This window comes from Megalops cyprinoides, chromosome 10, assembly GCF_013368585.1.
Source record: "Megalops cyprinoides isolate fMegCyp1 chromosome 10, fMegCyp1.pri, whole genome shotgun sequence".
NCBI classification, from domain to species: domain Eukaryota; kingdom Metazoa; phylum Chordata; class Actinopteri; order Elopiformes; family Megalopidae; genus Megalops; species Megalops cyprinoides.
In genome coordinates this window covers 20,849,227-20,872,083 of record NC_050592.1, presented here as the reverse complement: position 1 = coordinate 20,872,083, position 22,857 = coordinate 20,849,227, and the positions used below count along the sequence as shown (strand labels likewise).

General features: G+C 45.1%; 2 protein-coding genes across 3 annotated transcripts in view; one reads left to right on the top strand and one right to left on the bottom strand.

The window, feature by feature from the left end:
- Positions 1–11,383, top strand: part of ulk4 (unc-51 like kinase 4) — a 96,505-nt gene extending 85,122 nt beyond the window's left edge. Inside the window, exons 37-39 of the mRNA XM_036539547.1 lie at positions 9,782–9,870; positions 10,218–10,241; positions 11,320–11,383. Coding sequence (XP_036395440.1) covers positions 9,782–9,870; positions 10,218–10,241; positions 11,320–11,383 — 177 coding nt within the window. The remainder of the gene's footprint in view (positions 1–9,781; positions 9,871–10,217; positions 10,242–11,319) is intronic.
- Positions 11,384–11,711: 328 nt separating this feature from the next.
- The window catches only part of LOC118784032 (catenin beta-1), a 44,391-nt gene continuing 33,245 nt past the window's right edge, over positions 11,712–22,857 (bottom strand). For both annotated transcript variants that reach the window (XM_036538005.1, XM_036538004.1), the window contains exons 2-16: positions 19,305–19,355; positions 18,582–18,806; positions 17,978–18,231; positions 17,635–17,873; positions 17,042–17,243; positions 16,802–16,946; positions 16,619–16,722; positions 15,953–16,291; positions 15,485–15,643; positions 15,266–15,385; positions 14,944–15,094; positions 14,703–14,824; positions 13,146–13,206; positions 12,715–12,938; positions 11,712–12,446 (exon numbers count right to left, since the gene is read on the bottom strand). In XM_036538005.1, coding sequence (XP_036393898.1) covers positions 12,730–12,938; positions 13,146–13,206; positions 14,703–14,824; positions 14,944–15,094; positions 15,266–15,385; positions 15,485–15,643; positions 15,953–16,291; positions 16,619–16,722; positions 16,802–16,946; positions 17,042–17,243; positions 17,635–17,873; positions 17,978–18,231; positions 18,582–18,806; positions 19,305–19,317 — 2,343 coding nt within the window. In that variant the 5' untranslated portion in view covers positions 19,318–19,355 and the 3' untranslated portion in view covers positions 11,712–12,446; positions 12,715–12,729. The remainder of the gene's footprint in view (positions 12,447–12,714; positions 12,939–13,145; positions 13,207–14,702; positions 14,825–14,943; positions 15,095–15,265; positions 15,386–15,484; positions 15,644–15,952; positions 16,292–16,618; positions 16,723–16,801; positions 16,947–17,041; positions 17,244–17,634; positions 17,874–17,977; positions 18,232–18,581; positions 18,807–19,304; positions 19,356–22,857) is intronic.

The following is a 22,857-nucleotide window of genomic DNA, read 5'->3' as shown; positions in this document are numbered from 1 at the left end:
AATTTGTTGATTTTGTGGCTTTTGTGAAAATGGTTCATTGTTTTAAGATTTTATACAATACATAGGCTGGCTGTGGGTGTGCAATGACACCAGTGATTTGAATTCATATTCAGCACAAAATAGTATAATAGTCTCTCCCTGTACTTGTCATAATCATATCTTGTAAACATCATATTTTTCATAAAAGAAGTACATGATATCCAGAAAGCTACTAAGAATGGAACAGCATCTGAATACTTTCTAATACTTTATATTAAGTTACGCTATACCAGTGTAGCTGCGTGATAACTACTATGGCAAAAAGAAGGTATCTGCACACCATTACATATTGACTGCACTGTAATTCGTATTTCTGGATTCAGCAAGTTAGTACTGTAAATAATTATGTAACAAGCTTGTAACTATATGCCATTACTGCATTATGATGTTAGTGACAGCATACCTATGCTGGTACTTAATCCACTTTTCAGTCTTGCAGTCAGTCAAGTAGTCAATATTGACTAGCAAGTCTTTTTTGTCTGCAGTTCATTGAACATTAAATCATCTTATTTACTTTTGTGGTGTTTTCAGTTAACATTTTCAAATTTATTTTCATTGCCACCAGGTTTTTCTTTGAAACTTTTGTTGCAACTCAGTAATGGATGATATGTAAGGTGTTCAGAGCCGAGAAGTGCCACCCACACAAACAGATGGGAATTAAGCTTTTGTCAAATGGTAAAACTAGTTAACCTTGCAGTAGTGTGTTCATTGAGAGCTTAACAGAATCTCTGCAAATGTTCTCTCTGTTTAGAGCGTAATTCAGAGCACAGAAGTGGAGATCTAATCGCTCACATTGTTATAGTTACAGTGACTCTGGAATATTGTGAGGTAAAATCTGTGAGATTTGGTGCACATACACCTACAGCCACATTTACTTTAAGCCAGCACTGACATTTATTTCTGCCCTGCTGTTCATGGCGAGTTCTAGTCAGAGCAAAGCCCTCCACCTGTATATCACTTTAATATTTGATATGGAGCCCTGGGCTAATTTCTCATCAGGCAGGTTACTGCTTTTCTCTATGCCCATCACCAGCTCCTCACTCAGAAGGTTATTAAGTATTTACAGGCCAAAACCCTCAGACAGGTTGCCAGAGAGGACAGGTATAAGCATCTCTCCTCCTGTCTCCTGCACGCTGGCTCTCTCCCAGTAAGGTCCAGGTCTCTAATCAGGACTGTAATTCTCAGGCTTTTCTGTTTGTTTATCCAGGGTGCTGTCTCTGTAATTATTAAACCGCAGTGATTTTGCACTTTACTATAATTCTCAAGCTATAGCTGATGGTGCTGCAGTGCAGTATCCAGGTTCTTCTGCAGACTGACTTGATTGCTATGAATGTGTTGGTACATGGGTTGATGTTCCTTACACAACGTGGTGGAATTGGCAGAAAGAATGAAATAGAGGGGAATAGTTGGAGTTTGTGCTATCTGTCTGACAATCATATTCATTTCTATGTCCGTGCTGCCAGGATGTCGTGTGCTCTCCACAGTGGAGAATATAATGCCTTTCATTCACAGATTGCATGTCTTTGCATGAACATACAAATAAAGCAGCAACATGTTATCCAGATGGAGGAATGTAACTGTTGTCCTGTGAGGGTGTCCGAGAAGGGCCACTGCAAGCACTGTGACAGTGATGGAGAGTAACCCTTGCTGCAGGCCCGAAAGATCGATCAAAGGACGACGATGTGGCGTAGTGCATAAGTAACTAGGGTCATGCCCAAGAGGCTGCAAGGTCAAATACCTGGTGGAGTTCAAGACCACTGAACCTTTGGTCAAGGTACTTTACTGTGATTGCCTCACAATATATGTGAATCATAATGGGTATGAGCCTCTACCAGGTAAATAAATAATAATGATACTCTAAGGGCATAGTTATTTGTTAGTACAAAAGGGGTGGGGTTAGAAGATACAATATTGTTCTGCTATAAAATAAGCCCATCAAGTAAACAGGGAAGGATTAAAGAAAAGTCACACCTCTTAGGGCGTGTCAAAGAGAGTACAGCCTTCTGGGACCCATTCATGGACTTCAGTTCAATTTGGATGTCTGACTAAAAACGTCCTCTGCAGTGAAACAGGAATTGTGGGCAGGAGATTTTGTGATGCAGTCCTGCAAACATATAATGCTTGGAAATTTCCTGACATGTCATCTGGATGCTTGTAGTGGACAGGAGATACACAGGTCTTGAAAAATCCCACATACCCGTCAGGTAAAATTCTGCACATCTCCAGACATGAGCGAGCGTGTGGGTTAGACACACCTGCATACGCCATCGCCCTGAGTATTATGAACACTCTGCTGCAAGCTAGATGCCCAGAGCCCCAGTGTATGCAGGAAATCAGTATCTGCAGGTTACACACACATGCACATGCCATTATATTTAATTTCATGTGGAAATTTGGCTGAAACACGTACTTTCATGCAGTGAATAGCATCCATCACAGGATGAAAACAAATGCTAAAAAAAAAAATGTACAGGGCACTGATCCATTGTGCATTCTGCTCCCCAGGCAGTCACACTAATGGCAGGAAAGGAAAGCCTTAATGGGATCTGGGTGAAGATCAAATCAGTACAAAAACGCATGCGTGTACCTTCATCATGTGGACAAGAATGAACAGAAAACATACAGTAGCACTGGGCTAGCTATAGATTTTTCTTTTCCATTGTGATTTAATTAGGTTTTGGAAAGATGGCAATGCCTCATTTTGCAGAAATGTAATCTCTCCCCAGTCACGGCAGCCTGACGATTAGGAAGTGTGTGGGGCAGTTTTTAGTGTATTGATCTGACTGTAAACTCAAGAAGAGTCAAGGCAGTCTAGTCTCAGTGGAGTCCACACACAGTCAGCATTCCATGTTCACCCACAGTGCTGAGGCAGCAGGGAGTTACTGTGCTGTTACCTCCTTACTGATGAAACTGTCTTATTTCAGACCTGTGTATTGTATGCTGTGAATCGTCCATCTAGGAGAGGTTGAATGCATGGATGCTGAGCGTCTTGTCTTTCTGAAGCTTGCAGATGCATATAAACTTATGTAGGGAGTCAGTCTGTATTAGTCTCTTATAGTCTGAGCTCTCCTATTGATTGTCAGGGTGGGTTGCCTCCCCTAATAATCACAGCGGCACTTCCAACTGGGTGTTAATGGAATTAAGTGACCTGTCGTTATTAATTTGCCCTCCTACAGCTCGGCTCGGAATTTAATTAGCCTCCTCTTGCTACGCAGCATCATTAACTGCTTCGGCTTCATCCTCTGGTCTCCCACACTGACAGAAAATGGCCCGGTGTCTCTCTCTTCCCTGTGCTTCACCGCTTAACACAGAGTGTGCTGGGACACAATGTTCGGAGTGTCACATTCATCAGAGCTGGAGTCATCGTCCCTGTGCAGTCTGCTCCTCGCTGTGCCACGGATGCTGATTGTCACTCCTCGGTTATGGCAGGGTTGAACTGTCTGCGTGATTGAATTTCCATCTTTCCATTTCCCGCCGTAACATTTTAGTTCAGGAGACGGTGATACTGGCTGCAAGCTTTTGTCTTTTTGTTTTGAAGTGTAAGTGGGGAAAAATAAAAGGTTGATCAAATGTCAAGTGTCAGCGCAGTGTATGAGTGTGCTCTTAAACAGTGCCAAATAATGCCTGTCAGAGTCAGCCTCTCGGTGTGTTTCACTTTTCAGATGACACTTGGCAGTCAACCCCAATTTAACTGAGAGGGATGTGGGGTGGGAAGGGAGGGTCATGTAAGTGTTTAATGGTGATGATTGTGTCTTTTCCCTCGTAATCATAGCTCTTCATGATGTTTCAAATGTAAATCCCCAAAGCAATGTCCATGTCTGGCTGTGCATTCTGATGCACAGAGCACATGATATATTCCTGCCATTGCCTTTCTTTGTTTGCACAGCCCAGGTACCGTGGTGAGCCATGTTTGGAGCTAATGAAAAATTTAGAGGGTAGTGTAACAGGATGGGGGACCCAAATACTCTCACAATGAGGAGTTCTCGATTGGGGTTCATTAATTATTCATTAATAATTTATCAACTAATCACTATAGCCGACTGTTTAGGGTTGGTGGGGCATAGCGCATACCTATACAGTACAGACAGTTCTTTTTGGTATTTCCTACAGAAAAAAACAATGACCCTGGGTTCTGACTCCTTACAAACACTCAACTTTCACTTTATTGAAACTTACAGAATTTTCATATCGCCACACAAAAAATGGCCAAACTTGGAGAAATTTCATTTTCTGCCGTCTTTATGTTTTTACATTTACATTTACATTTATTCATTTGGCAGACGCTTTTATCCAAAGCGACTTACATAGGTTACAGTTGTTTTACAATGTTATCCATTTATGCAGCTGGATATTTACTGAGGCAACTGTGGGTTAAGTACCTTGCCCAAGGGTACAGCAGCAGTGACCCAGCGGGGATTTTTACTGTCTCTCCTGCATGTTTCTGGCCCCCACTGAAAGCTCCTGGCCCCCACTGAAAGCTCCTGGCCCCCACTGTAAGCTCCTGGCCCCCACTGAAAGCTCCTGGCCCCCACTGTAAGCTTGTCTCCCCAAATTAAGCCAATTGCCACATTTACTCTATGAATCCAGCTGCAAGTCACTTTCTTCCTTGGGCAGAAAAGATGAAACAGCCATCACTGTGGTACATGAAAGCTAGCTAGCCATAGCAAACTGAAATCCTAACCAAAAGATTAAGAACAGCACTAAAATAACAGCATACCCTCAAGAGCACATAAAGCAGTTAAAAGTCAGAAGAAACACTTGTAAAAATAGATCTGCTATGAAAATTTTTGATATCAAAATAAAGCCAAGTTGTGCTAAACAATTCGGGCAACAAACTGGACAAGCGCTACTCCAAAGTAAATCTACTCAGTATTTCCAGAATTCTTATGCATAACCTTGTCCTGTGTTGTTAGTGACTTACAGAAGTGAGCCATGTGAGTAGCTTAACATTTTTATAATATGAAAGTATTTTTTGTGGAGACACACACACACAGTGCTGCTATGAAAATCATAGGTACATTCAGGAGCAGTATTACTCTATAAGAACTCATTTTTCTGCAGTCTTATTCTTGTGTATCTTATTTGGTCACATTGTACATTAAGTGGGGTGAGGATGCACTTAATCAGGCATCTGTGCTAGAGCTTAGGCTAGCTCAGTGCCTTTTTTGTCTTGTGATATAAATGATTAAGTCACATGTGACACTTGGTAGGGTTGGATGTAATATTCACTTGTACATAACACGTTATGACATGATAAAGTATGCTATGTGTCATGCAAAATTTGTTAATGATAATGCAGCTGCTGTTCTTATGTAGGCTTTAGGTATGTTTTATGTCGTTCCACTTAATATACAATGTAACCTATTCAAATATGTATGTTTTACTGATTAACAGAGAAAGCATTAAGGGAATCAGCTTGCATCTTTCAATTTTCAAGCTATGGTACCTGAAGCATAATAATCAAGTATAGAAAAACTGTAAGTGATAAACATAACTGGCTTAACTAGAGTCAAAAACCTGTCTAAGAGGGATGAGAAATATTTCAAGACAGTATCCTTAAAGAACAGGAAGAAGACAAGCATAGGACTGAAAACAGATTGGGAAGAAGGCTATTTTGTCCATCCATCAGCATAACGACATCAGGACTTAGAAGACCAGACTAAAAGGTTAAATATGCTCAAAATGTTATTTTCCTCATGGTGAAAATGTTAAATGTGGATATAGGTGATTGTATATATGAGAGAGCAGAGGCGTGGCCTGAGGTGTGAAGCCCAGGTCTGACTAGTTATGCAAATTGTCACCAGATGGTTGCATTGTCTTATTTGAATAATGTCACACAGGACGTCTGTACACCTGAGCTACATGAGGAGAGGGAACGTGATTAAGGGCCCTCAATTTAACCCATAGAAAAAACCACCCAACTGCCACTCAAATCCCCACCATCAGCACAGAGACATTTAATTAGTATTCACTGTGAAATCTGTGTATGCGCACTGTTTTTATTAGTGGCTCATCAAAGGCATTCCTAATTGCCTGATAATATTAGAAATGGAGGCAGGGCTTGCTGGGCTGCTCTCCGATGCAGTTCAGAGAGAGAGAGAGAGTGACAATCAAGATGGTTTCTTATCTGTCTGTGCAATACCATCCTGCTTGGTACAGCACTACCTACACATGGAGGACTCCCTTTACCATAACCCTCAGCCAAGATCTGACTTGAATTAAGCTTATTTCAAAGTCCATGATACTCTGTCAACAAAGAATTACAGTATGTTATTTTCTGCGAAGCCCATTAAGACACATACACACACACACACACTCCCACACTCCCACTTTCACCCTTAACAAAGTGCAGTGGATGATTGTATTTAATTTAAAAAATGTATTTTTCATATTTTTGGGTGTCCATTCTAAGACCCCCTTCCTGGTAATCAACAAAACAGGCCCTCCTTTCCATTGAACAGCTATTATTTTCTCATACGAACACACCTTGGTAGTCTAATCCTCCCAAGAACCTTTTAACCTTCCGTAAGGGTCATACTCAATTCAAAGTTCTCCCGAATAAAGATGGGTTTGGGTTGGTACTTTTGCACTTGTTTGTAAACAGTAAAAGTCAGTGTGTTAATTAAATGTCATTAGGTCTTCAGCTGCACTTTTCACTTTTCCAGGCAAAAGGCTACATTTCATTTCAAAAGAGTAATGAGATTCATGCCACGTTATAATGTCATTAATGTTTGCCTTGCATTCCACAATCTTGAATATTATACATGTATAATTCCTCAGAGCAAAATGAGTATTGTTTGGTAAACTTGAGTGCGTGTTGTATGTGGATTGAAGGACAGAAATAATGGCCATCTTCAGGTTTTCATCAAAGGAAAGCTTCTGATAACCTAACAAACACTAACCATAACCCACTAATAGAGCATGCTGCAAACTATCAGTCTGTATAGTCTATACTTCAAAACAGGTAGATGGATTTTCATTGTATTACACAGTTAAACGTGTTAATTAGAATAGTTATTTAAATACGTAAGCTATGAAGTTCAACCAGCTAGTGAAATAACTTGTATAACCTGAAGGAAACATCAAATTAGTGCATTTTTAAAACATGATTGACGTCATTTATTAAAAAATGGCTCATTCAATTCAACTGTAAAATGTGAATGTTTAGTCATGACAAAGTTTTTATGGAGCAAAAGTGTTATATTTGACACTATATTTCACTTTCATTTCTGCTGCCAAAGTTTTGAACCTCATATCATCAATTGTAATAATTTGTAATGACGGATTGCATCAAAATATATCCTTCACTGTAATAGCTGCGTCCAAGTTCAAAGTTCTATTCAAGTACAATATTTAAGTTATTAGAATGATTATGAGCCTCATAATATTGAATATTGAAAGGAAAATATTCTCAGACTCTATCCATCCATGCCTACAGTAGACCACTACAGTACCCTGATTTACAGTGTTCCAAAGACCTGAACTCATTGTAGTTATTTTACCAAGGCAATCGCCTCCATTCTAAAAGATCTCTGTCCAGTCCAGGATTGAGAATACGGTTTAAGTTATTGAAGTCACTGCAAGGCCTTGTTCTTTCTGACCTTTCCTTTCTGCTCAACTCTTATCAACTGATTAGGAATTTAAGGTCCTTGGCTGCTTAGACAATGACATGGTGTGGGTGATGTGTCAAGTTTAGTCAGCTAAAAGGGCACTGGTTTCCCTGTCATGTGACTGTTTCACTTTCCTGTCATAGATTTCTCAATTTTTTTTAGCATTGAGCAAGACATGGTGTGGCGTATTTGGTTACATTCAAACCATACATTTTTTTGTCAAAAGAACTAATGTAAATTCTCCACATGAAATGTTGTAGTAAGTTTCTGCTTATCTCTATGTTCAGTTCTTTAAGCATTTGTGTTTTATTGGCATCCATCTATTTGTAATTAATTCTTTGTTTTCAGATAGTGTTAATTATTTAACATTCAAAAAGCAAAAAAATTGCTTCATTTTAACAATCCAAATGTATATTTTATCGTTTATTGTATATTTGTCTCATAAGTCTGTGTGTGTGTGTGTGTGTGTGTGTGTGTGTGTGGAGACGGGGGGAGGTGGTTTTTGAGAAAGGTGAGTTTAAGAGAACCCTCCCCCTCAGAAAGCCCTAGTCTTGCAGCAGTCACTGTCCCTGGTGCTGTGCAGAGGTGGGCTCTTTCCATTACTGTGAAGATTGAGGTAAAGCGCCTTCTAGGGCATGTAACCCTGTTTCCTGGCAACGGGCGCACAGCGCGGCTGTAAAGTAAAAAGCAGCAGTGATGTCATGGGAGAGGACAATGGAGATCCATTAGCGGATTTATATGCCAGGCCCTGTAATTACCACCGCGGTCAGCCTGTCCTCAAAGCCACATTTAGCGCAGGTGAACCGACGTTGGCTTTTCGCTGTGTCCCGAAAACACAGCCAAACATTTGAATCATTTTGTTATAGTTTCCAGTGTTACAGGTGGTAGGAATTAGAAGTGTTGTGAAAAACTTTCACGTGCAGATTTTATCTAACCTGATGTCTGAATATATATTTCATGGTTATTCATTAGCAGGATGCCCTTTTTATCATTTTTGCACTACCTTCTATGTGTCAGGCTGTAATTGGAGAAGGAGCACCTTATAATAAACCCTGATAACAAGGGAACTGACTCCAGATAAGATTTAATCACTTAAATGGTGATTTAGCTAGGCCAAAAAGCTCAGAGGAACTCAATTTGGATAACTATAAATTATTGGTCCATAGGAACAGTGTCTTATTAATGCCTATATTGATTTTATTCCGAGTAAACATTCCAAAAAGTATTTATCTAAGTATAAGTAATGTAGGGAATAGTAACAGGCTGTGTTCCTGTGGAGCAGGAAATTAACCACTGAGGGACAGCAGTGTGGGGTAGTGGTAAGGAGCAGGGCTCTAAACCAAAAGGTTGCTGGTTCAATGCACTGTTAGGGTACTGCTGTTCTACCCTTGGGCAAGGTACTTAACCCAGAACTGACTCAGTAAATACCTAGCTGTATAAATGGATAAAATTGTAACCTGCTATATGCAAGTTGCTCTGGATAAGAGTATCTGCTAAATGACAATAATGTAATGTAATGGAATATGTGTTTGTTTGTGCGCCTTTATGGAGAAAGAGAATATGTTTCCCCTCTCAGTATGCCTACAGTCGGATTCAGGTCTGTGAGTCCTCCGGCATCTCTATCATGACCCCCTAGACACAAGTGTCCCTCTGCGGGGGCTTTGTCTAACTGCACAGACTCCACACTAAGCCTCAGATCAGAGGCCCCTCGGCAGCGGCAGTGTGAAAGTGTCACTCTTCGCTCTGTCTGCGCGGCCCCACGCGCTAACACGGCACCTGCCTCAGCTATGAATCCGAAGCGGCCGTCTGGCTGTCGCCATTCACACACTCAGAGGGAACGTCTCTTCTGTGATGTGACAAAAGACTGTAAGGAACAGCTGCAGCAGCACAATATGGTGGACCTCTCTTACACCCTTTTTTATGGGGGGGGGGGGTATAGTGTGGGGACTCACTTTTGCTGGTGCCCTGTAGATTCAACAACCATAATTGACTAAAACAGCTGCTATCATTTATTTTGGAAGCGTGGTGTTAAAACAGATGTTTATGTGTGTCTGTGGTGGTGCGAGAGAAAGGAGAGATTTTGTATCTGTGTCTGCAGGCTGAAGACTGTGTTGTCTCTGGTTTCCACACAGATCACCTCCAGGGAGAACAGCAGCGGCAACCTGCAGGAGGTGGGGAGCAAGCTAGTCTCAGTCCTACAGAGACTGGCTCAATCGGCCAGGTGAGATCCCCCTTATTCACCAGAGCCAGCGTCTGCTTTCTGACATTCGCCTTTGATCCTTTGACGTGGGCGTTAGAGATGACAGAGTCCTGGAGTAGTTGCTTTTCTCACACACGAAAACAGCCCCCCTTCCCGTTTGAAGCCTCCTGGCACAGGCTGTAACTCGAGACAGTTCTGGCGATACTTCAGCTCTTCTGTGGTGTTGGCAAAGCTGCAGTGACATTCCTCTGCATAAAACCTTGCGTGGAAGCTGTAGCAGCTTCCACATTACTCAGTAAGTGAGAAGGAACTGAGCAAGTGAGTGTGAACCACACACATCTAAGCTCTCTCTGTTGTGTTCGCTCCAGTCAGGTCAAAGTGAAGCGATCATGGTAAGATGAAGTATTCAGGACAATGTTTGCACCTTTTAATAAAGCATCATTTTTTTTCTATATTGCCGGGGTGCAAATTAATGGATGTACATTTGTTTGTCCTTTTCATCCAACTAGGCTTTCCAGTTAAAGAGTTAAGTCTAGTTTCTCCATTAGAAGGTAGTTTCCATCTGTAGAGTAGGTGTTTTGCGAATATCATGAACACAAGGGAAGGACATTGCGGTTATACTCACATCAGGATTAAGCCATCTGAAACTGCCAGCCTTGACACCATGGCCCATGGGTGTTTTGAGATAAGGAAATTAGCAGGAGAGATGTCAGCGCTAAATTACTCAGGCTTTAACAAGGACCAATGTTCAGCTTTCCCAAACAGTAATCACTGTCTCCATTTTATTCAGCCTTTTTAATCAAGCCATTAGTGGTAGGGATTCTGTCTGCAGAGGACATAATTTCTTAAAGCATAATCATTCCACAATTTAAATGAATGCATTTCTCTTTGCTATATAAGGAATCCACACTGAAAAGCCTTAATTTCTTTATTAAAAGCTTTTTTCCTCCATGTCACGACCAACTCACTGAAGTCTCATACAAAAACCAGGCATGCATTTTGCATTCAAACAGAGAAGCTGTTGGAGACTTCTGGCAGAGAGCAGTGTGTTGAAGGGATCACAATTCATTTCAATTTATGACATGACCCCAAAAAAAAAAAACATGAACAAATTGGTCAGACATCCACTTTAATGTGCTTTGAGGGCTCTCAACTGATGTCATAAAAATGTTGACTTTTTGCAGAGTTAGAGCTTGTATCTGCGTACTTCCTGGATGAAATGTCACATGCTTGATGCTTCATGAAAAATGCAATAACCAATGGGAGTTCTCAAGTCTTGCGACAGTTTAATACATTTTATGCTTTAGTTTGCATGCAAATATTGCAAGAAACAGTTTAGTGCCCCCTTTAAATGAATGGCACTGTTGCAACACTAATGGGGAAAGGTTCATTAAAATTTTTTGTGGTTTGGCAAAGCCAAACACCTGCAATGGTGTGGGAATGTTTACTCTGGACTGTCTGTCACCACAGGTCCCACGCTGATGTCACTGTCACTTCACTTGCATCGGAGATACTGAAAGCCATCGGGTGCTAGAGGTTCTCGTGCCCTGCAGGCGGAGGACCCCATGTGTGTACAGTTAATTTATACCAGTTTTGTTTTTAACAGCTGTAATAAATTTTATTTAATTTTGTCTGGCGTTTCACTTTTTGAATGCAAGTAACCAGAGGTGCTTCAGTTCCTCTCACATTTTCCAAACAAGGTTTCTTGACAGAATGCATCTTGTGAAAAGATTATTTGGTCCTGTCTGCCGTAACAAGGACCACAGCCTTGAACCTCGCTGCTGGCCATGTGAGTACTTGGTACTGCTTGGTTTTCATTTTGCTGAGTTCACGCCGTTTCAGGGCAGTAAGAAAGGCAGAAGTGAAATAAAAGTCCTTTTTATTGTTTAGCCATGTCATAACCATGTTTTCAACAAGCACAGCAGGCTTCTTTACCTTCAGTGGGGAAAAAAAAAGAAAATAAAAATTCCAACCCCCACCAGATGATGCACCCCCTCCCTCGGGACCAATCATGAAACTTTTCATTTCAGCATTTAAAATATTGGACCTTTTCCCAATTCTGAGTTTTATACAAAAGCTACACAATGTTACACTTTATTCAGAATACAATTCAACTGTTTATTAGTGTTCTACACCATTGATAAAATTTAGAAACTGATGGAGCATTAGCACTATAACTTAACACTATGAGAGACTTAAAAGGAATACAAATTACTGCCAAAAAAAAGACTAGAGTATCATTTAAAGCAAGCTAAAATCAGTACCATTACAGACTGAAGAATAAAATAAAATGTAAAAAAAAAAAAAAAAAATTAAAAAAAGAAAGACAACAGGCAAGGCTAGGGTTCGATATTCCACCTTTAGATCCGCCTCTTGTGCACTCTTCCTTTAGGCATCCGCTCCAGAATTTCCATCGCGGTTTTATCTCCGACCAACAGGGACCAGAACGAAAAGTTTTACTTCAACTTGTTCCCATAGGAAACTCAGCTTGTGTTAGTGTGTCAGGCACTTTCTGAGGTACCAGCCCACCCCCCCTCTCCAGAACGCTCTGCAACTCTACCGGCCAATCACAACGCAGCTTCATTCACACGATACAGCTGTGGAGAACCAAGAGAAAACCGGCGTCACTTCACCGTATGCGAGTCAGTCTCGCACAGACAGACAGCTATTAACAACCACCTCAAAACAAAGCATCTTGCATTAGTGCCACTCCTTTCCCCATCCTCCCAGCATGCAGTGCGCTAAGCTGAGTACCACCACAAAAGCTCAGCTCAACCAGCACCCTGACATCCCCTTTTACGGATAGCTGTTCTTTTTTTTTTTTCTTCAATTGATAAAATTTAAGATTTTGTCAGGATTCCTTACCTAAAAAGTAGATATTTACAGATCGGTATCAAACCAGGCCAGCTGATTGCTGTCCCCGGGGGGCAGCCCGTCGATCAGGTCCTGGGCGTGTCCCAGGTCGGGCAGGCCATCAACCGGGTACTCAGCACCAGGGTGATGACCGGCCATGTCATGGTCCATCATGGGCTCCATGCCCATGCCCTCCTGCCCGTAGCCGGCAGAGTGGAAGGACCGGTAGCTTGGGTCTGCAGCACACATGTTAGAGGCGTATTAACAAGCAGCACACACTGGAGTCAGAGGGGAGAACGTCATTCTGCAGCTTCTCTGCTCAGTGACTTTAAGTCACGAGGCCATTCTGATGGGATGGGGGCATTTTGCAGATGCAAGTGAGTGCAGTGGTTACTGGCAAGTAAGGGGCGGAATCAAGACATCAATGCTGCGGCGCAACTCACCATCCTGTCGGTACCCCAGCGGCTCCCCCTGTGCGCCGATGTCCAGCCCCAGATCTCCAGTCTGTAGGGAGAGAGTGGACACCCAGACTGGTATGACTGAAATGGAATGTCCCACTGACTAACGATGAACAATGAACTGGCTGCAGTTCAGGTTGTGCACAAAGACACACATATAGTGGACCAGCTTAGGCATTTGATTGAGTAATAACCTACTTTAGTTTTAGTAATGCAACTCAAAATGGCATTGGCCTATTGTATGGTAATTCTGAGCAAATTAACTAGAGAGGAAGTAGAACATTATTCTTTGGAGTGCGGCACAGAAACCCAATTAAGGACGGTTAGAATAAACAGTACAGCATAGCAGCGGACAAGGTGAAGGTTAAAACCGCCAGTGGTGAATTCCCCATTGTGAACAGTAAGAGTAAAGTCTGATATAAGGAACCATAAGCTTTACAATTAAAACGAACATATTGAAGGATACTCTGCCTGCAAGAACTTGAACCTTTTAAAGTTTTTTCTTTCTCTTTTCTTTAAATCAGTAAGATTCGCCCACTATAATCTGTTTTTTGTTCCCCACTTTAGTTTTCATTTAAAATTCTGTATTTAATCCAAAATGAGCAATTGGAAATTGAACTCAAATTATTGTGGACCAACCCTCCAGGACATTCATGCATTGCAATTGACATTTATTTTCCTCCATGAACACTGCTTTTCATGCCTTTTTATTCAAAGCAACTTATTCCATAATTAGCTATCAATTTTGATTGAAACTTATTGATAATTGACAGTGCTCTGTATGGTAGTCAGTATTATAAACCAGCAGTTCTGAGAATATGGCATTGAACTGATTTCTACAAACCAACAATGACTGGAAAAAGCACCTGCCAGAATGGCTAATGACCCTGCAATTTTAACCCTCCAAAGAGAAAATCCACCTGCACTGGCAACCTGGCCGGTGTTACTTTCAGACCCTGTTCTATGTAGACATGGCAACTCTTACAGGCATATTTCTCAGCACTAATAGCAATAATAGCCAGTATAACAGAGAGCCGGAGAAGCATTCTTCTGTCACCATGTCATTCTTCAAATCTCGGCTGTATTATGCTATGGAATACATTAGGATTAAGGGCACTGCAGTAGGCTGGGTTTCACACTGCCTTCTCAGTCTCATCTTTATTACAATTGTAAATGGAAGTGGGCTTTGGGTTGGTTTGCGGTTTCTGCCCAAGTGGTTCGGTTCAGGCTGCAGGAGCAATATGCGCTGACAGCGGGTTGCAGGGCACCTGCGGTTTTGCCACGGCAGACGCAGACTGTCAAAAACAAACCCACGCGGGACTCTGCTTACAACCCGGCTTCCCTCCCCGAGACAGACTAAAGCAGCAGAGTGGTTTTAATGAGGTTTTAACTGAAAGCTTCCCCTCCTGCACGCTCCTACTTCGATCCGTGCTGTAGCTGCTAAACACCATTTAGCATTTAGTAGTTTACCAATCTGCATACAAAGCGCTGCCCTCTGGGAAAAGGCTTGGCTGAGAGTACGGCAGCGGGGAAATGACTGACCTCGTTCCAAGTCATAGGCTCTGTCCTGAAGAGGGAGCTGGTGAGCTCCACAGAGAGGCGCTTCTTGTAGTCCTGGGGCTTGTCCTCCGACATGCGGAACAGCACCGCAGCAGCGTACGTGGCTGTGGGCGGAAATGATAAGTCACTACAGGCTCTGACCTTGGATCAGTTTCAGCATTCTTTGCGGAGCAGATCACCCGTGGGCTGATCCCGGATCAGCCGTCCGGGGGGGCAGACTCACCCACGCCCTCGTTTCTGGAGTGCAGCAGCTCTGTGAGCGGGGCGGTGGCCCCCTCGGCCTCGATGGCTTCGGCCGCCTCCTTGTCCTGGGCGAGCTCGCACAGCACGCCGGCCGCCACGCGCTGGATGTTCTCAATGGGCGAGTACAGCAGCTGCGGGGTGGGGGGAGGAGAGGACACGTGACCGAACTGAACCCCCCCCCTCCAGCCCAAAGACACTTTCATTCATTCATTTGGAAAGAAAGGATTAAATGCAGAAGGTCACACCACCATCGGGCGTCAACGGCAGAGCCGACGAAAGACGAGACCCGGGGCTGTGCTTACCTGAACAAAGAGCGGGATGGTGTTCAGGCCTCGGATGACGATCCTGTTGTGGACGTCTCTGGCGAGGATGTGCAGCGCCCCCGTGCATCCCTCCACAATCTCCTCCATGCGGACGCCCTCCTGCGGAACACACCCACGATGTCACGCATACTGGCTCTCATCCCGTTACGCCGCTCCAGGGCGTGCTCTCACCACAGACTGCTCTCGGCTCACACTCACCACAAACTGCTGCTGCGTGCCGCCCATGGACGTGCGCCTCTGAGTGTCCTGGTGCGCCCGCACGAGCAGCTGCACCAGCCGCGGGATGGCGCCCTGCTCCCGCAGGGGGGCGTGGTTGGCGGGGCACAGCGCCAGGTTACGGATCAGCCCCACGGTTGCCTTGGGAACAAAAAAGCGGGTCGGCTACAGAAGACAGATTCTCTTCTAATTCACATTTCACTTATAGCATTCTAAAAGTAACTGTCAGGATAAGAGAAAAGCAATGAAAAAAACTTTAAAGGTAAAATATTAAATGGACGGAAAGGAGGAAAGCAAAGATTCAATGACAAACAGAAATCCACACTGACAGGATATTTAGTACAAGAATCTCACCTGTATTAATACTGACACCTTATTATATACCCTTTCCTGTGTATGTGTTGAGAGCAAAGACCCTCTTTTCCACAGCAAGATATCAGGTTGGTTTACCTTGATCAGAGGCCAGTGGGAGGGAGGATGCAGGAGCTTCACCACCACGGGCAAGCCGTAGTGCAGCCGCACGGCATTCTGGGCCATCTCGGCGTCCTGGTGCCTGCTGGTGAGGTGGCGCAGGGCGCAGACGGCGGGCTCGGTGATGTCCTCGCGGTCGCCGGCCCGCAGCACGGTCCGCACCAGCGCCTCGATGCCGCCCACCTGGCACACCATCATCTTGTTCTTGTAGTTGTTGCAGGTGAGGTTGGACAGGATGCCCGCCGCGCACGTCACCACGTTGATGTCGTCCGAGCCCAGCAGCTGCACCAGGGTGCCCAGCAGGCCCTCCATGCCCTCCTGCCACAGGAGGGACACACAGCAGCGTCCGTGTTTATCCACCCACTGAGAGCAGGGACACTCACTCTCTGATTCTCATTTAACACTTTCACAGGGCGTTCAAGCTTTTCAAATTTCCATTTTTCTTAGCAGCCGTGTGCAGCTATACAGCATACTGAAGCAATTCTTACTAACCCTACACGTTTCATTTCCCTGAGATTCAAACCTGCAGCCAATTAAGGTGAGTATTTTGATTGCTAATGTTAATTGCTAAAATGCTGATACATAACATGCATGTGGTGCAGTTGATGAGAGGTATATTACGGGAAGGGTGCAAGGGGTAGGTACCTGCTTGGTGGCAGCATCTGAGAGGTTTCTCAGGGTCCACAGGCAGTTCTGGACTAGACGCTGGCTGGGGTCTGTGAGGTGTAGTCCCAAAGCCTGCATTCCACCTGTAACACAGACCTAGGATCAGCCTTCATCCCCTCGCCCACAGAGCACAGTTGTAGGGAGGCGGGAACAGGGGCGTACCGGCTTCCACGATGGCAGGTTTGTTACTGGAGCACACGGACAGCACTTTGAGCACGCGGCTGGTGGTCCACAGCAGCTTCTCGTACGTGTAGGTCCTCATGATGTTCACCAGCGCCTGGGGGCCACCGCTGGCCAGGATGATGAGCTACGGGTGTCAAGGTACATAGCGTCAGCCTCCTGGAAGCCTTACACTCTGCTCAGCCGTTAAACACAGGCTGCAACTGAAAGGCAGCTCCTTACTTTGCTCTCCTGGTTGCCGTAGGCCAGGATCTGAAGGCAGTCTGTCGTGATGGCGAGGAATTTGACGTTGGTCTTGTTGAGCAGGGCCACCATCTTCTGCAGGCCGCCCGCCAGGCGCACGGCCATCTTGGCTCCCTCCTGGTGCAGCAGCAGGTTGTGGAGGGTGGTGATGGCATAGAAGAGCACTGAATCAACCGGAGACCTGAGAGGTGGACAGTAAATAAAACACTGTTCTGGGCTCACATTCCTCTGCGGAAAGCAGTGCTGATGGCCAACGGCTTCCTGAGGCTGTGCTTTGTACCGAGGCTACAGTTACATAACGGATGTGCGTTTCACTGTATTCGATAGTCTATGTTAAATCTTTCTTTCAGGCACTACATGAAACTCTAGTTCTGTGTGCAAATGACTCGCTGAAGAGATCACAGGTAGGGAACACTTGATTTTCTGGTAACCAGTGTCCTGCTAACGAGTAATCAATACCTGATCATGTTCAAATTATTTAATTTCATCAATTAAACATGTAGTCTCCGCTGTGAATTTGTGCAGTGTCGATATTGCAAAGTGCAGAGGAGATAGTATGGTGACCCGCTCACCCCAGCATCTTGACGAGGGCAGGGATCCCGCCGGACTTGAAGATGGCGAGCAGGCCCTCGCGGTGGTGGGAGAGGTTGTGCAGCGTGCCGGCGGTGCAGCGGGCGGTCTCCACGTCGCTGGTGTTCTGCATGGTGCGCACGATGGCCGACACCATCTGGGGAGAGCGCATGATGGCGTGGCGCGACGCCTCCTTTTTGGACAGCTGGTGGACCATGACGGCCGCCTTGTTCACCACCACCTGGGGGCGACAGAGAGGGGGTGTGAGACTCGAACGCGTCGCAGACAGGCAGTGTGCGCATCTCCCTGCCGTGTGTGTGCGTGTGTGTGTGTGGCTGCGTGTACCTGGTCCTCGTCGTTGAGAAGTTTGGTCAGCTCGGGGATGGCGCGGGTGGCCAGCTCGGCGTCGTCCTGGTAGTTGATCAGATTGACCACGGCGTGCTTCAGCATCTGGGAGGGCTCGGCCAGGCGCTGGACGTTGGTGGGGTGCGCCCCATCGAACTGCGTGGAGGGGATCTGCATGCCTTCGTCCAGGGTCTCCGGGAACATGGCTGCCCGGACCCTCTGGGCTCTGGTCATGGCGTACTGTCCATCAATGTCTGGGGGGAGATGGAGTGGACCTCATATTACAGTGTTCCCCACACTATATATTATAAATATATATATTACATTATTGACATTTAGCAGACATTCTTATCCAGAGCAACTTACATAGGTTACAACTTCTATATGTTACCCTTTTATACAGCTGGATATTTACTGAGACAATGGGGGGTAAAGTACCTTGCCTGAGGGTTCAACAGCAGTGCCCTAGCGGGGGAATCGAACCAGTAACCTGTCGGTTACGAGTCCTGCTCCTTACCACTATGCCACACTGCTGCCCCAATCATCAGATATAGCTGTAAGTGCACAGTTGCCAGTAATGCCTGGGACTGGCTGAGGGACGTACCTGCGGCCTGGTCCTGGCTGAAGCCCTGGGAGAAGCCCTGCTCCCACTCGTACAGGACCTGGTTGTCCACGTCCTCCTCCTCGGGGTTGCCCTTGCCGCTCAGGGAGGGCGCTGTGGTGGTGGCTCCAGAGTGGATCCCTGAATCCAGGTAGGACTGCTGCTGCCAGTGGCTCACGGCCGCCTTGCGGTCCGGCTCCATGGCCATGTCCAGCTCCATCAGATCAGCTGTGGGTCCACACAGAGCACACCTAGTTACCACTAATGCTCAGCATGCTCTCATAAAAGCCACAGTGAACTGGGGCCGGTCAGACACCGAGTGGACAGTGTTTATTTCATATACTGCAGCTCTGAATGCAAACACACCCTTGCATCCCTTTATTCCACCCTTTATTGGACTCATCTATTCAGTGTAAGATTTCAGTCTGAATTCCAATGCTTTACACAGAACTACTCAAGCTTGGTCCTAGAGGGCTACAGAATCTCCAAACTTTACACTGCGTGCTTCACAAATAACCCCACCCCTCTTGTTTGGCTCTTGTGACACAAAAACTTATAGTACACTCATGCTCAAGCACTTGTCAAACCAGTTCAGCTTCTTTCTCAGTTCTGAGTATTAGCAGTGCAAAAAGAGCTAGAAAAACTGAGTCAATTTGAGGACCTGAGCAACCTCGGTTTTGAGGGTTCATTTCTCCTTCAGTTTGAGTAACACAGTAGCGCACTTACACTGGGTAGCCATGTTCCTCTCAAATCCCTCAGTCTGAACAGCTTCCTAATCTGCAAGAGAGAAACAAGCTGGTTAATGACGTCCATGAATGTTTCAGAATGTGCAGAATGAGCAACGTCTAGCGGTTTCAATTATCCCACGCAACTACTGATCCTTCAGGAAACATACCACATAGTCAACCCTCAGTGGTTCCTGCCAGCACACAACCCGATCCAGAAGTCAGCAAATCTCAGCGTGTCAGAGAGAAATCTGCTTTCTATTCTGCAGACCACTCTCCCCCCATCTGGTGCAGGAAGCACAGCCCATACCGCAGTCAGTGAAGACAGCCGTTTACAGGTTACCATAAGAGCAGCGCGTTCGGTGTCATCAGAAACGGGATGCAGAGAGAATCTGCTTCCCCTCGCTGGCGTTTACACACTGCTCACGTCTCATCTGAATGGATTCGCTCTGCTGTGTGTCCTAGTACGACACAGGACCACACAAATCAAGGCAACTGATTACATCTTCCCCTGAACCCCACCCCCAACCACTAAATCAACAGTCTACACGCCATCCTACCCACACGCCCTGCATTCAAGCTGACAAAGCTCAACAAGGACAGTACACGTTACGTTCCAAACAAACAGGGAGGAGGGGTGTCTTGAGGAAGAGGCTCTGACTTTGTTAACAGACTTCCAAGTTACAAACATGCGTCTCTGAAGCCTGTATATTTGCAGCACATCGTCACCTACTGTGCTATGCAACAGCGGGGGCTGCTGAAATATCAGCTACTGAGCCAACAGTGACACACTGAACAGGCATTTGGACCCAATGAAGCAAATACCCAGCCTAGTCTTCTGACATTAAACAGCCTGCTACTGAATGCTTTACCACATGCTACTTACTCTACCGTGCTACTCTGCTCTCCTCTACCCAAACCCTTGTTCTTGCAGCTTAGATGGAGTGTGAATCCTGCAGTAATGGTCTTTCCAGGGTGTTGGGGAGATGTAGAGCCAACTGTCCTTCCTACTGATCTTCTGTGGGTAGGGGTAGAGTGGGTAAATAAACAGCACTGAAATACACATCTAGTTCATAAAATGATGTAGTCTCAGATCCAATATCCCTCCATGTCACCATGGTCCAGACGCCATTTATAAGAGCCCAGCCATCTAATTAGATCACTACCAGGCACCCAGATGGTAAAGAATCTGTCTAGCAATGAACAGGATCAGAAATATCAAACAGGATCAGAATTATCGATGACCCTGCTTTTTAGGTTGCACCATTAATGCACATGCCAGTTTGTATAATCGACTCTAAGCAACAGCTTAATCCTGTCCAACCATAAGCGTTAAAGGAGGAATAAGGTTAAACGAGCTCTCTGCTCCACACCCCTCCCCCACCCACACTTGTTCATGAGCCATCGCTGCGGTCCACGGCGCATTCCAGTTCTGAGCCCACAGCTGGAGATGAGCTCACCAAGCTGGGCCATTCAAAAGCTGCCCACTTCTCAAAATTCATGTCATTAGTTGCAATTTGAAATGCAGAGTGCTCGTTCAAAAGAGTCGTGACAAAACTACCAGAGACTGGGGTGGACTCGAGTGGACATCTCAAACTTGAATGGGAGATGCATCCTGCATTCAAAAACAAAATACTAAACAGTTACTTACAGAATAAAGTAGTTAGCTGGAATGCCCTACACATTTGCTATTCAAGTTGATCAACGTCCGGAACTTTACTAAATAAGTCGAGAAATGAATGGATGTATAATAACCACAATTACAAACCAATCAACAGTCATGCTCCATACACCCACTTCATGAACAATTGCACTGAATTGGTGGCAAAATAATTCTGCCAGTCAGCCATCTCTTTCCAACTTCATGTATTTCATTAGACTACATGGTTAACTGGAAAGTCTTAAAGTACAGTGATAGAGCTCCTGGAATCAGAATCAGGTTTCCCTTAACTGAATGGGCACTGTGCTCCTGTCAGCATCACAGGTGCTCCAGTGTTGACTGGAGTTCCACTGTTGACTTAACGGTTGAGTGGAAACGGTGGATTTGAACAGTCTGTTTCCGTTGAAAATCCTTCACTGATCCTCTGCAATGCATCGTTCAGAGAGGCGCAAAGGCCTTTTTGACCCAAAACCTTCTGGCCTTTTGCTGAACCAAATCATCCAGCTGGAGATGCCACGTGTGTTGTGTGTTATGTTTTAAGAGAATCCTCCAGTAGGCTGTGTTCCACAGATGAGCACAGCAGAGAGGAGCAGGTGAGGAGCAGACAGTTCACATGGGTTTGCAACAGTCTGGAGCGAACGTAAGGAGGGGGTATCCTACAGTCATCACCACCTCGGCCCTACCGCTGCCTGAACAAATAAAAGAATGTACGAGATTTCACGCGCTTTCACCCAACAACTTAAAAATGCATCAGAACACTAATGAACTAGCCATGGCCATTGTCTAGCCAGCATTTAACACCAACGGAAGTCTCTTCATGTCTTGGGCCATGAAAGACAGAACACAGGTTGTATGCACACAGGCAATTAACCTATACACTGCAAGTTATTCATAATAATCATATGAACAGTGCCTTGCACCACAATTTGGCTGCAAGGGACGATGGGAAATAGAGCTGCAGCTCATTACACTTGACCCTAAGATAAGGGCCTCTGCAGCAAATAAATTATAATTGAATTAGAATTACCGCGCAGACTGTAAGCTTCATGGCAACTATTCGGTGTTCCCAGCTGCTAGGATACCCAGACACTGAACTCAGTGAGGTCATTCAGACGGCGCCCTGTGACCATGGCAACGGTGGAATGTGCGCCGTCAGCAGTCAGGGCCCCAACAGTAACAGCCAGGACTTTACTGCACAAACCACTGCATAAACACACCATCCATTTCCACACTCCCACCCTCCAAAACCACACATACCCTACTCTGCGAGGGAGAATACAGGCCCGCTGTTTTGGCTGGCCTGGGCAATCAGAATGTGTTCCTGTCCAGGAACAAAACAGCTTAATCCACAGCTTGGGTTCAGTTCATCCTGCCAAAGACAGCCATGGCTCCAGCACCCCAACTTCCCTTCACTTGGTTAGTTTTGCATTTTAACAGAAAGTGCGTTTGTACAATTTAACGTCGTCATCTTGGATGCATTTTAACAGTAGCTGGGGGATGAAAATAGACTAAAAAAAGACAGCACAAAGGAACAGAAAATACAAGACTGGCAGCGGCAAAAAAAAAGAAAAACAAATTTTCATGATTTTCATAAAAACTAGTGGCTCAAGGCTATAAAACCCTCTGTTCTTACGGCTTTATTTCGATAAGACACCTCACCTGGGCTGCCTCAGCACTAGCAGCTGTATCAACGCTATGCAAGTCACCCTGCCAGGGGAATGTAATGAAGGGAGGGGCTTCAGCTGAGCAGAGACCAGCAACACGCGAGCTCTGCAGTGCACTGTGAATTCGTCCCTGCCAGCGCTCGCCACGTCTAAAGCCCTGCAATTACGATCGATGCAGTCGAGCCCAACCTTGCACGGCAGCCATAATTTCCATCATTTACTGAAAGCTG